At 35.7% G+C, this 13,038-nt stretch overlaps 1 protein-coding gene across 3 annotated transcripts in view; it reads left to right on the top strand.

Annotated features, from left to right (window-relative positions):
• Positions 1 to 13,038, top strand: part of LOC121426482 (unconventional myosin-X-like) — a 93,704-nt gene that overhangs the window by 17,281 nt on the left and 63,385 nt on the right. For all 3 annotated transcript variants that reach the window (XM_041622803.1, XM_041622802.1, XM_041622804.1), the window contains 2 exons: positions 10,686 to 11,003; positions 12,656 to 12,843. In XM_041622803.1, the coding sequence (XP_041478737.1) occupies positions 10,884 to 11,003; positions 12,656 to 12,843 (308 nt within the window). In that variant the 5' untranslated portion in view covers positions 10,686 to 10,883. Of the gene's footprint in view, positions 1 to 10,685; positions 11,004 to 12,655; positions 12,844 to 13,038 lie in introns of those variants that run through there.

Raw genomic sequence — 13,038 nt, 5'->3', positions numbered from 1 at the left:
ACACGAAGGTAGTTGCTGGAGGCTATTGTTGTGGGGTTTTCTGTCTGTCAAACCATCCTGTTTTTATTTTCGCGATAGCTGAAGAATTGTTTGAAGGAATCAAGTTGAAACTTTGTTCAGGTCTTCGGTATTGAGTACAAAAATTTGCAAGGAATGCTTGAACCCAGGGAGTGGAAATTGTGCACTTTTCGTGCAGGATTGAAATGAATCCAATGACCGGGGTAATGATATGCTGTAAAGCGCTTTGGTCCATTCTGGAAAAAGCGCTATTTAAAAATTGGCTATTATAAAAGTATTATCATTATAATGATAATTATGCAAAATTTATAGCCTATAATGCTTGATACAATAGTTTCTAGGCTCTGCATCCTGGCTGTAGCAGGCTTACCTGATCAGGCACACCGAGCATTCAAGGTTCATGTATTACTTCCTACCAGGTACCCATTTACTACACCTGAGTGGAGAGTGGCATGTGTAGAAAAATGCCTTGCCAAAGGATGTGAGTGTTGCTGTGAGATTTGAACTCTGAATCTTGTGGTCTGAAGTAAATTAGTCTGAAGACTATATCCTCTGAGCCACAACACTTCATTTGGCCTATATGAATCAAAGTAAAGAATAAACAAGCATCCAAATTACTTTTCCTGGACATAAAATTAGGTTTGACTAGAGCCATTCAATCTGATAAACCACTTGTATGATTACATATTGCTTGTCAATCTGTTGGATATAATTGCCTTGTTAGAAGAAAGGAATGATTACTGTACTACCTGAATAGAATATTTTATGAAAGCTTTAGTGCATTTAAATTCAGCTCATGTCGCTGGTTGAGAAGAGTCTATTAGTTATTCGTGCAGTGTGATGCAAGGAGTGATTGAAAACCCTACTGAATTACTTTTGCGCTTTATCTTCAGTCTGATATGAGTTGGAGTGAACTGTGTGTGGTCTCTCATTGACTGTGTGTTATAAATACATAGTCTTAAAATGTACATTTTCAGATATTTACTAATTCTACAGAGATTAAATTGACCTATAATTGTATTTGTGTAGAGAAACGACTAAAATGTTTTGAGAGGAAACGTAGTTTTGCTACTTGGTGACATAATTATTGCGGTACAAATGTACTGAGTAGTTAATTAGCATGTTATCATTCAAGTGGGTCTATATACACTAGCAAAATGGGTCAGGAAGCTGGCCAGGTATGAGTAGTTAAGGACTCGAGATGGCGCTATTGGTTCGTACATGTGTGTGCTTTTATTAACACCCAGTTGGTGATTTGTGGTGACTTGTGCGAGTGTGTGTGTGCGAGGTTGTCTTTCCGTCAAGAGTGGCATTCTTGCTGCCAGCATGGACCTATCAGGTAGGCGTTTGACAAGGTTCCATGGACATTGCGTTTACATGTCAATAATATTAAAAAAGAACAGCTGACGAATGATTAAATTATCGGGGGCTGCCCGCAGACCATTTTGTATCTCATAGTTGGGGTGATGTTATTGATTGCTCTGTACTGGGGCAAGAAATTAAATTCATCTTTCATGAATATTGACCTATAAAAACGATGGACTCTCCTTCGACATTGTGCGTCATTGTTATTAAGCTGTACGTTAGCTGATAGAAGGCTCCCGATTGGGCTCTGCATTACTGGTAGCGGATTTAAAGTTAAATTCCAGTTTTGGTAACGATCTCAAAATGACTTTTTACAGAATCTAATATAATGACCAACCAAGTGTCTGTATGAATGAAAAATATGTGCCAAAGGATTCTGGAAGAAATTTTGTAATTGCTGAGAAATAAGCAAAATAAGCGCGGATTCGGTCACTTCCGTCGGGTCTTTATTCCAGCAATAATAATACACTGTCCCACGTGTGCCTATCTGTGTTGGTGATCTTCAGTGTGAACATTTTTCAGCGTAGATTTCAAGATTTCACTAAGTTCACTTTATGTAACTGTACCAGATCTAGATCCTCGATGATATACTGACAATTAAGCCTTGTTTTACAGACTTTATCATGAAATCAGTGCTACTGCAACTACTGGAATTTCTCTTTAAAATGAAGGTTGCTGCTTTGGAGCTCATGAGTATTAAAGTCTTTCGGCATTAAACAGACCCTCTGCACTTGGAAGTCTTGTGAGAAGGCCAATGATCAGGGGATTCCCCAGCTTTTTTCAAAACAAACCTTATACATGTAGATGCTTTTGCTTGTTCTCCCCCATTACAATGTGATGGACATAAATTTGAGGAAATGAGCTCTGTGTGAGTGGGGATGAGATGTGGCATTTGGGCGTGTCTGCATCTCGTGTCCATGAACTACTTGCCACTTGTCTGTATTGATATAAATCTAATTGTAACATACTTTAAGTACCTTTTATTAAACAATTTTTTGCCAAATCCTGGAAGCCAATAATGGTTCAACCGTTCAAGATAATAAAAGAAAATGCTTGACACTTTTTACAGGAACCATTATTTCTTATTGATATTCAACATATTCAAAAAGACTACAGTACAGTATATTTTTCATGAATGAAATTAAAAGCGTTATCCCCTTCTCTCCGTTTAGCTAATTCACTTATTCTTTAAAAAAACAATGTAAATCGATATCCCTCACACAAATATGTTTTTAAGATTTCATGAATACTTTCTGTTTGCAATACCTTCTGTTAGTGATTTTGACTAACTTTTACTTTTATGTACATGTATTACATTTTTTCTTTCTCATTGATTATTATGTTTATTTTGTTGACTATTTTTATGTGATATTGTTTTGTTATGTTTTTAATTTCTGTTGATACAGGGCCCCTTGGTCGAGCAGTTCTTGGAACAGAAAGGGCTACATGTACCCTGTTAAAATAAAACGAGAAATATAATAAAGCCAAAGGGAGAGGTGGCATTATTGTCTCCCTGACCACCTGACTATTTACTTTGGATGTGTGATACATTATTGATTCTAAACCTTCATTGCATTATGTTGCCTCTGTAATTGCATGTTATCATAAACAGGTTGAAAGCTAGATGTACAGTTAAGTGTTGACCATACTATTATGCAATATTACATTGCTTTTAATCATGTCGCCGGAGAATGGGGTGAACTGGGACACCATTGTACATGAGACATTATTATTATTCATGTTTCAGTCAAGCTACATGTAAAGGCTGTCCAAGCAAATGCAAAATGAATTATTTTGTATAGGCAAGTCCAAGAAAAGGTCCCACTGGAAGATAAAAAGTTCATCTTTATGAAAAATGTGAAGTTTGATTTTAAAATTTCATTAGGAAAAAAAATTATATGCAAATTCATGCAAATTTTTGGCATCTTATTTCCATACATCAGAGATGCCAATTTCAAAGACCAGCTATCCGTGAGATTTTCTGTGAATCTGAGTGAGATCACAGACATTGTGTACAATGTATATGGGGATAGGCTGTGATAGTTGCGCGAGACAGAGATTTGAGGGGATGAACAAGAGTCCAAAATGCTTGAGTCTCACGCATAATGCGTGAGACTTGGTAGCTCTGATACATGTACATATAATTTATAGTAAACTGAGTGTTACATGTAATGTACATGTGAGACTATTAAAAATAGAATAGTAGAAAATCAAAACAAAACTTGTGGAATTTAATCAGTGACCCCCAACATTTTATTTTTATTATTTTGGTGGAAGGAAGAAGTGATGTTATCTTTATAGGTTAATATGCAAATAAGGTCTTGTCAAAGGATGGAATGCCCCATATATTAACGTTTGTAGGACATTTTAAAATTATTTCCTAGGTTAAGTGGAAACATTGGAATGTTTATAGATGTACATGTTGATGATTCTTGAGTATAAATCACACTTAATACCAACATGCACTCTGCACAAACATACCAGACGACTTTAATTTCATAAAACAGTGTAGTCTGAAAAGCAACACTGTCTCTCCGTCTGTTTATTGTCTCACCTTGTATTTTATATACCATACTCTATAAAGCGAAATTGACCTTAAATTGAGCAGAGCATAAAGAAGATGAAAAGAGGAGAGGGTTGATGCGTTTTCCATGTGTGTTCTAGGAGCGTGATACCAGCTTATACCAGCTTTCACAACAGGTGTGTTCAGACCGACTCAATTTCTAGAATACCAGGTATTTTTTATTGGAAATTTATCTTGATTTACCCTGATCAGAAAATACCAGATATTGTTGAGAGCTTTAGTATTGAGAGTGTGAACGCATAATGCTTGATATAGATTCTTGAAAGAAAATACCCCAATAGTATCGTGGAGCGTTGTGGCCCAGTGGATTAGTCTTCCGACTTTGAACAGAGGGTCTTGGGTTCGAATTACAGCCATGTCGTAATTTTCTTCAGCAAGAAATTCATCCACATTGTGCTGCACCCAACCCAGGTGAGGTGACTGGGTACCTGGCAGGAATTTATTCCTTGAAATGCTTGTGTGCTGTAATCTTAGTAATTACGGCTGCCAAGCTACAGCTGGGCTAATAATATCCAAGTCCTTTGGAAGAGCATAGTCATTATTCATAATGTGAATAATATACAAAAACTGTATATTATTATCCATAATTCAGAGAACTTTGGCAGGGATTTGTGCAGGTCACAGGTATTCGTGGAGTGTGAAAGCAAATTCTTGAATGCTCGATGCGCCCGATCAGGGTAGCTGTGCTAAAGCCGGGGTAATAGTATGCAGCGCTTAGAAACATTTGTATTAAGCGCTATATAAATGTTGCATATTATTATTATTATTATTACGAGAACTTTCTCAACCAAGCAAGTATTTGGCCCGGAAGGGGGCGGGGCGGTCCATGTCTCTCCTGCTATCATCCTTAGCATTAGCGCCTGATTGTATTTGTACCCAAAAAGGGTCTGCTGTGAGTCGGTACGAACGTGGAAAATAACTATCGGGTATATTTTAGCCTGATCAAGGTGTTGTAATTTAACAGGTATTGTGAATTATCTGACGATTGAGTCGGTCTGAATATGCTGTGACTCACATTATAACACCTCATCATAACATACAGGGCATTGTGGGGGCAGAAGACAGAAGTGTATTCTTCCTTCATTAGTTAATGTTTATTACCTTGAAAACACTCCTTGGTATTATTTCTGATTACAGTCATTTGTATTGCAAGAAGCTTTCATCATAATGCTTCTTTACTTTTAAAGTCTCACACATGTTTTGAGACCAAATTTTTGTTATACCCGGATCCGTGGATCTCAAGTTGCAGTTGAATACATGTATACCAGCACGACGTCTTAGAAATTGCACAAGAACATGACTCAATTTCAAACTATAATTTACAATTTTAAAGTATTTTTACAAAATAAATGGTGAAAAGCAAAGAAATATTTTTTATAAATGAAAAAAGATCATTGCTTTAATAAATCAGTTTCTATACCAGTTTTTTTTTAATTGAGATTGTATACATGTATACTAGGCTCCTCTCTCTCTCCCTAATATCTATTTAATAGCACAAGTGATGTTTGGGTATGTATTATTGGTGGAGACGTACATGTACATGAATGTGTACATGTAGATGGTGAAAATTCTCAAGGATAATGAAAAAAAAGATGTGCAAAGACTACTATACTTTTCTTTTTCAGCTGTAACTAGTAGTTAAATAAAATTATTTTAGGTCATGAAGTCAGTTTTTTTTAATGCATTTCAGTTTCTATTCTAATTGAACCATTTGCTCTATAGGTATTTAATGACGGAATAATAACCGAAACAAGAAATGAGTATTTTATAGAGTGTATGCCTACTGTCTTCTTTCTTTTTCAGAAACTTAATTTCAGTGTACATGTAAGTTCAAATATCTGAAATGATCACACAATCCCAATATTTTTTTGATTTTTTTTATAAGTGAGTGAACAAGCTCTTCACTAATTTACATATGATAACTTGGAGGTGCTGTTGCTTGGTGCATATTTTATAAAGTCTCCTGATGTTTAATCACAATGTCTGGGGTTGAAATTGAGCACTGGCATCGTTTTGCAAGGTGTTTATAACGTGTTATAAAACGGGTTCAAGGATGTAGCCAATTGTGAGTGCGTATTCAAGTCACGTGTTCATGCTTTAATTATGCGCAACCTTCCAGTCGTGCATTTTTCGTGCAGCACTGTGCATTTTTTGTGCAACACCGTGCAATTTTTGTGCAGCATTAGTTCCACTAGTAGCGCGTAAAAACTGATACGCGTTCAGTAAAAGAGGCTGGCTAGGATTTTGATGCGCTTACTTAGGCGCGCATAGTAGATACGCCTGTGATGTCATAATTGACAGTCTTGTGATCTCTTCGTCTGTGCATGGACCTACCACTCCATGGTCTGTGCGATCGTACACAAGTTGGAGGGATTTGAACAAGATTTCCATGAAAAAGTCATTTTGCCGACCCGTTTTATAAAACAATTAATGCACATTTTAAGATTCGTGATGTTAGTGACGATGCGAGCAACTCTCGGGCATTCACAATATTATGCAAAAGCACTCGGCGCAAGCGCCTCTTGCTTTCGCATAATTGTAAATACCCTCGAGTGTGCTGCATCGTCATAACACACTCATAAATGTGCATTAATTGTATCATATACAGATGAGGCCGAAAGTTTACAAACACCCATGGAATTTTATAGTGAAATTTGTTTGTTTGCCAAACATCGTAAAATTTACTACATCTTCAGAAATATAAATACTACCAGGACAAATTTGGTGTCAAATGAAAGAGCATATTAAGCTCTTTCAAATGATTGGGATGCCGCTGGGATTAAAGTAAATTATAGGTGGAATTTTTTTGAAGAAAAAAGTAATATTCGTGCCAAATGTATTCTATTGTTTGTTATTATATTTTCAAACATTGTTACATAGAAATATATGAATGTCAAATCTATCATTTATATTACATTTTCTATCATGATGTGTCACCACTGAACAAAAAAGTGTAATCTGAAATGTCTGTGTTGAGAAGTAACTAGCACAAATATGAAATGTTTTTGCCAAGTTTTTTTTTTTAATTTGACTAAAATATGAAGAGTTTTGGAGAAAAAAATGACACCTAAATATTTTTCAGCTCCTGATGACAAAGCAATGGGATGAAGGGGCATGACATACTCATTTGTTTGATATCAAATTGGTCATGATAGCACAAATATTTAATAAGATATAGTAAATTTCATGATGCTTCGCAAGTGTCCATTTTTCTTTGAATTTCCTGGGTGTGTGTGTAAACTTCTGGCCTCAACTGTACATTTGCCATTCTCCACCTGTGTGTAGTGCATGTACATGTACAGTATATCATGGGTACCTTGGATGAAGAATTTCCTTGAGAATGTGTGAGCTCCCGATCAGGGTAGACATGTAAAGGGATGGTCCGGGCTGAAAATATATCTAAATAAATTGAGTGAGATTCACAGAGCAAAAAGCTGAAAATTTCATCAAAATCTGATAACCAGTAACGAAGTTATTGAATTTTAAAGTTTATCAATATTTTGTGAAAACAGTTATATGCACATCGTCATGAATATTCATTAGGTGGGCTGATGATGTCACATCTCCACTTTCCTTTTCCTTATGTTTTACATGTATGAAAATAATGTCACCTTTCTGAAAAAAATGGTACTTAATGGTACATGTATTTATAATAATAATAATATAGGATATTTATATTGCGCACATATCCACCTTGTTAGGTGCTCAAGGCGCTCCTATATTAATACCGGGCTGAGCTAGGCGATCATAGCGCACACAGCTTCTAAAGGAATTACTTCCTACCGGTACCCATTTACCTCACCTGGGTTGAGTACAGCACATTGTGGATCAGTTTCTTGCTGAAGGAAATTACGCCATGGCTGGGATTCGAACCCACGACCCTCTGTTTCAAAGTCCGAAGACTAATCCAATGGGCCACAACGCTCCACATTATTTATGTATGTCCATGACATGCAAGGAAGAACCCTACTCGCATGTGATGTCAAAAACTTAGAATTTGAAATCTTGTTTTAATGGGTTTTTGCAAAAAAAATAATAATCATTCTCCTATTCATTTAGTTAGATATTGAATTTCACATGCTCCGTCTCTCCCTGTTACCATTATTAACTGGCTACACTTGTAAGAATTGATGCTGAGTATTTCTGGATTCATTAATGCAAATTTTGATTGCCAGATGGCGGATTCGCACTATAAATGCGGACTTGGTCCGGACTATATGAGGGTGTGATAGGGGTACATGTATTAATGATTAGTAGTACTCTCCCCTCTTATTAATGGCTCCATCTTGTAATATGACATTATGATGTGTCATCAATCTTCCGAAGCTGCTATTATCCATCCCCACAGGTCGTAAAGTTACACATTATTGAAACATTTTATCATAAAAAGAGACTTTAATGAATCATTTTCAGACGGGCCTCTTGGAACGTGTTTTGCGTCAAATGTCAAGTGTTTTATCATGTGAAATGCTCCTTGGGTTCTTCTTACTATTTGGAAATGACTCAGAATGTTATTTTTCATTTTCTGCTATATTCAGACTGGATACAAGTTAGTGATTAAAGAAAAAACATTTATACAGTTTGATATGGGGTAATGAAAGTTCCTTTTACTGTTCTCACACCTTTATTTAATACAAAAGTATTCTGTAGCCCTGTAAAAATAGCATTCGCAATGTTAACCCTAGAAGAAATACTTCAGGTTGTTTTTTGCGATAAATCTGGTAAAAAAAAGTTTGGGGATCATGGCGCATTGTTTTATGACTATTTTCTTTCAAGTCTTGCACACTTCTGAGTCCAAATTTGCAATGCCTTTAATACGTAATGCCTGTCAGATCCAAATTGCTCTAAACATGATTTCATGTAGGCCAATAGACAGCGTACAACGTCAACTTAGTCAATAATTCATTATTTTTGCTTTTATTGAGAAGTCAGATTTTCAGTGTATGCTGCTTTGAATTTTCCTCAATTGCAATTTGCATCTGCATCAGACCATTATACATGACTGTACAATATCTTTTAATTGGAGATAATCTGACATTGGGGAAATTCCCCTTTAAAGTGTGATGTAAATAATACCTCAGAAAGCTTAAATATACAAGCCTAAAAACAGGATGACGTTCAAGTTTGTTTACACCACTTTCCATTTACGTTGCCTAGAAAAGCAATCAATATTGACAAACAATGCAAGGGAACCGCATACATGTAGATCATCTGACGTTTGAGACAGAAACCTAATTCATCTTGTAAAGCAAACAAATTGAGGTAACATGAAAATCAAAGAAACTAAAACCCAACAGACAAATTGAAAGAAAAAAGATTCAGCGCTTATAATGGGAGGAGCTTTGGATGATAGAAAATTTCAAGGATTCGAACTGAGTGAAATCCAGATTGGCTGTGCATTTTATAGTGATCAGCTGAACATTAGATTTAGATTTCAACCTTGTACATGTAGTTTTGATTATACATGTACATGTAGAACTAAAAGAATTGAGTAATAAGTTTTCAAATGTAAAGTTTATCCTTTGGATTGAATGTAAATCCAATGTTCGGCTAGTCAGTATTTCCAGCTGCATTATGATCTTGGGCCCGTTTCATAAAACTTGTTACAATTACAAGTGTGCAACAACGGTTTATAAAAGCTACTATAACCATTTCATTTGATTGGCTGGTAGTGAACTTGATATAGGAAATGTTAAACATTTCTTTATGAAATGGACCCTCCATGTAAGATTTTATTCAAAATCCTTGAAATTTATTGTGCACACTCCATATCTTCTACATGTACATGCAATGAAATTCTGAGAGTGATAGACTGGATATTTTTTAAAGGGAAAGGTATTTTAACGCTTACCCAGAGTATTTATTTTTGGGGTTCTTGAAAAACAGTGTATTTTATAACCAGAAAAGGGCTAAAAAGAGAGATGTTGAATGATGTGTGCAGAGCAATCAAGAGTACACAACATTTACAGTCTGTGGATGTACATGTATAAATATTTTTTAAATATCTTCCTGGTAACTTTCGGAAGGATGAAACCTTGCTGTACACTTGTTATTAATGAGCACTATAAACCTGTCAAAGATGTCTATCATTGTCTTCAAGGTATTAATGCAAACTCTGCTTATGAAACCAAAAGCATATTATTACATAAGTGTACAAGTATACATTAAAGCTAGGAGCAAGTGTTTAGATATAAAATGATATGATTTTTTATTTTATAGTATTTCAATTTTTCTCTAGCCATTTGCTTGCATCGAGCTGACATGTGCCAAACTTCAGTTATGATTTGTTGTAACAGCTAAAATTGATTGCTTCAGGAGAGTCAGTTAAAAATATAATAGAATGGATGAATTCCATGTTTTGTTTGTTTTACTGCAAAGTTCCTGAAATCTTTGTCAATGTATTTAGCCATTCTCGATAATCAACTACATGTACAGGGGCCCATTTTATGAAGTGTTACAACTATTGTAACTCTGCCATTATGGCAGCTACCATGGTAACATGGCTCAGCAGCCAATCAAAATCAAGGTTACCATGGTAATTGCCATTATTTAAAAGTTACATCACTTGTAAATCTTTATGAAACTGGGGCCCCCGGATTGATGTCAAAGTTTAGGCAAACCATCTCATTTTCCTCCGTGTTATTTGAAACCACCAGCCTGCGATTGCTGTTTTCCTCTCTCCATCTTCCGTTTTCGTTTTTATTTTCTTAACCGCCAGGATGCCAGGCAGAATGCATCTCACGTTTCAACTCTTGTAGCGTCAAGGAAGCCAGGGGGTTCGTGTTCAAGAGCCATTGATGAGCCATCGCTGAGCGATTGCTGATCAAACAGGGTGGATGACTGAGGGTCAGAGCATCGTCATCTAGAAGCAGATAAACAAGATAGGGGCTGGGCGTGCTGGGAGGAAACGGTCACCATGGCGACAGCCTTCTTGCAAGATGGGGTGGGGTTGGAAGACATGGCTAAACTGCAAGAGCTGCACGAGGGCAGCATACTGGAGAATATCCAGCGTCGCTACGATAAAGACAGGATTTATGTGAGTATTATGATTGATGTACATGTACATTTTGAGATTTATCGACCTAACCGCCCTTTACAGTTTGTGTTTTGTACCCATTTTAATTTCCAAGTTGTGCTGTAATAAAATGCAATCTTGAATAGTGGCATTGACGGGCCATTAAAGTACCAAAATTCAAAGGCTTGTTACATTATTATCAAACCCAGAAAGAGAATTTATAGAAGTTGCATACCATATCAGTCTTTGAAACCTAGACAAACTATCAATTAATATCGTGTAGAAGTGAAACATACATGTATGTATATTCTGAAAAGTGATATTTCAATCACACCCTTTATTAATGCTATTTTTTGCTTGTAATTGTGATTGGTAAGTAGAAAATTGAGAAGTCAATGTAATGTGCACTGTCAAGAGGTTTCACCTGTAATTCATTTTTTAAATGTGATTCTATTTCATTTTTAAGGATGTTTTGATGTACTCTTAAAAACAGGATGCCATTGAGTATCATTAATACACACTTAGGTATTTGTATAGCACCATGCATTAACCCACATGTAGGTGTATAATCTATCATGAGGTGAACTGTTCTAATTACTTTGGCTTTAAAGGGAAAGTCCGCTAGTCCACACTGACATTAAGTTGCATGTAGTGATGATAATAGCAGGAAAATTAGAGAAAAAAAATATTAGTGAAGGTGTTTAAAGAATATCAACAGAATCATTAATTCTCAGAATTTTTAATACGTGAGAATTGTGACATCACAAAAGAGCAGCCTTATCCATACATGTATGCCATTTTTCCTCCAAAAGTTTATAAAAGTGATTTTATTTTTGCAGAGGATATTTGATCAGACACATCATTTCACCTCTTTCTATAATGAAAATATTTCATTTTCAATTCATGATATTCCATTAAAAATTTGAATTTATGGAATTTCTTTCAAATAATGAGGTCACTAATTGAAATCTGTAAAAAATCATAATTGTCTTGATAATATTCAAGGATGAATTTTCATCAAAGCGCCATTATTTTTCTGATTTAAAATGCTTTTATTGAATTTGAACCCACTTTATCGTGAACTTCTCCTTTAAACTCACACTGCTGTTAAGATTGCTCAGTGCATTCAAGGAAGTAATCCACCTAGGTACTGTCCATCTCACCTACATATGACTATTGAGCAATCCCAATACTCTAACATGATGGCTGAGAGATCTATATTTTTCCCCTGAAATATATATTTTTAAAAAATGAATGAACACCTGTAAATTGGCATATAGGACTGTATTCTGAAGTCAGGCTTAAATTAAAATCTGGTCTCATTGATAGCATAATATCTCTCATTTTGCCCTCCAATCGTACAGAAATGAGGGTCCACTGTATTCCTAAACTAGTTTTCTTTACGATTAAAGCTTAGGGAACAAATAAGAAGGATCTAATGTAAACAAAATATTGACATTTTGGGGCTTTTCATAGTTTTAACGCTGACCAGAGCATGGTTAAAGTTGAGCTGTACATGTACTTCGGAATGCCAATCATGGGGTTTTAAATGCCAAAGGCAATGAACATACCAAGAAAAATAGCCCTCCAAGTAGAAAATCAAATTTCCCTGCCGTTGGTAGGAATGTCATATGATTGTGTTTTTGTTTTCATTTTTATTGTATTCTTTACAGACATACATAGGTTCTATTCTTTGTGCTGTCAACCCTTACAAGACCATCCCTGGTATATACGGGGATGACATCATGCAAGCGTATAATAAGAGGCATATCGGAGAATGTCCTCCCCACATCTTTGCTATTGCCAATGACTGCTACTACTCTATGTGGAAAAAGGGAGAAAACCAGTGTGTCTTGATTAGGTCAGTATGAATGATGAATTCAGACATGATGCAAGAACAAAGCTTTTTAATAGCATAGGTGAATTGATATGATTTGAATTGATATCATTTGAAGTGGATTTCAGTTGGATTGGATTGGATCGAATTGAATTGAGTTGAGTTGATTTGAATTGAATAGAATGGATTAGAATAGAATTGGAAATGAATGGAATGGAA

This window comes from Lytechinus variegatus, chromosome 13, assembly GCF_018143015.1.
Source record: "Lytechinus variegatus isolate NC3 chromosome 13, Lvar_3.0, whole genome shotgun sequence".
NCBI lineage: Eukaryota > Metazoa > Echinodermata > Echinoidea > Temnopleuroida > Toxopneustidae > Lytechinus > Lytechinus variegatus.
Note: the sequence above shows the minus strand (reverse complement) of the source record. Positions and strands in the feature narration are given on the sequence as shown.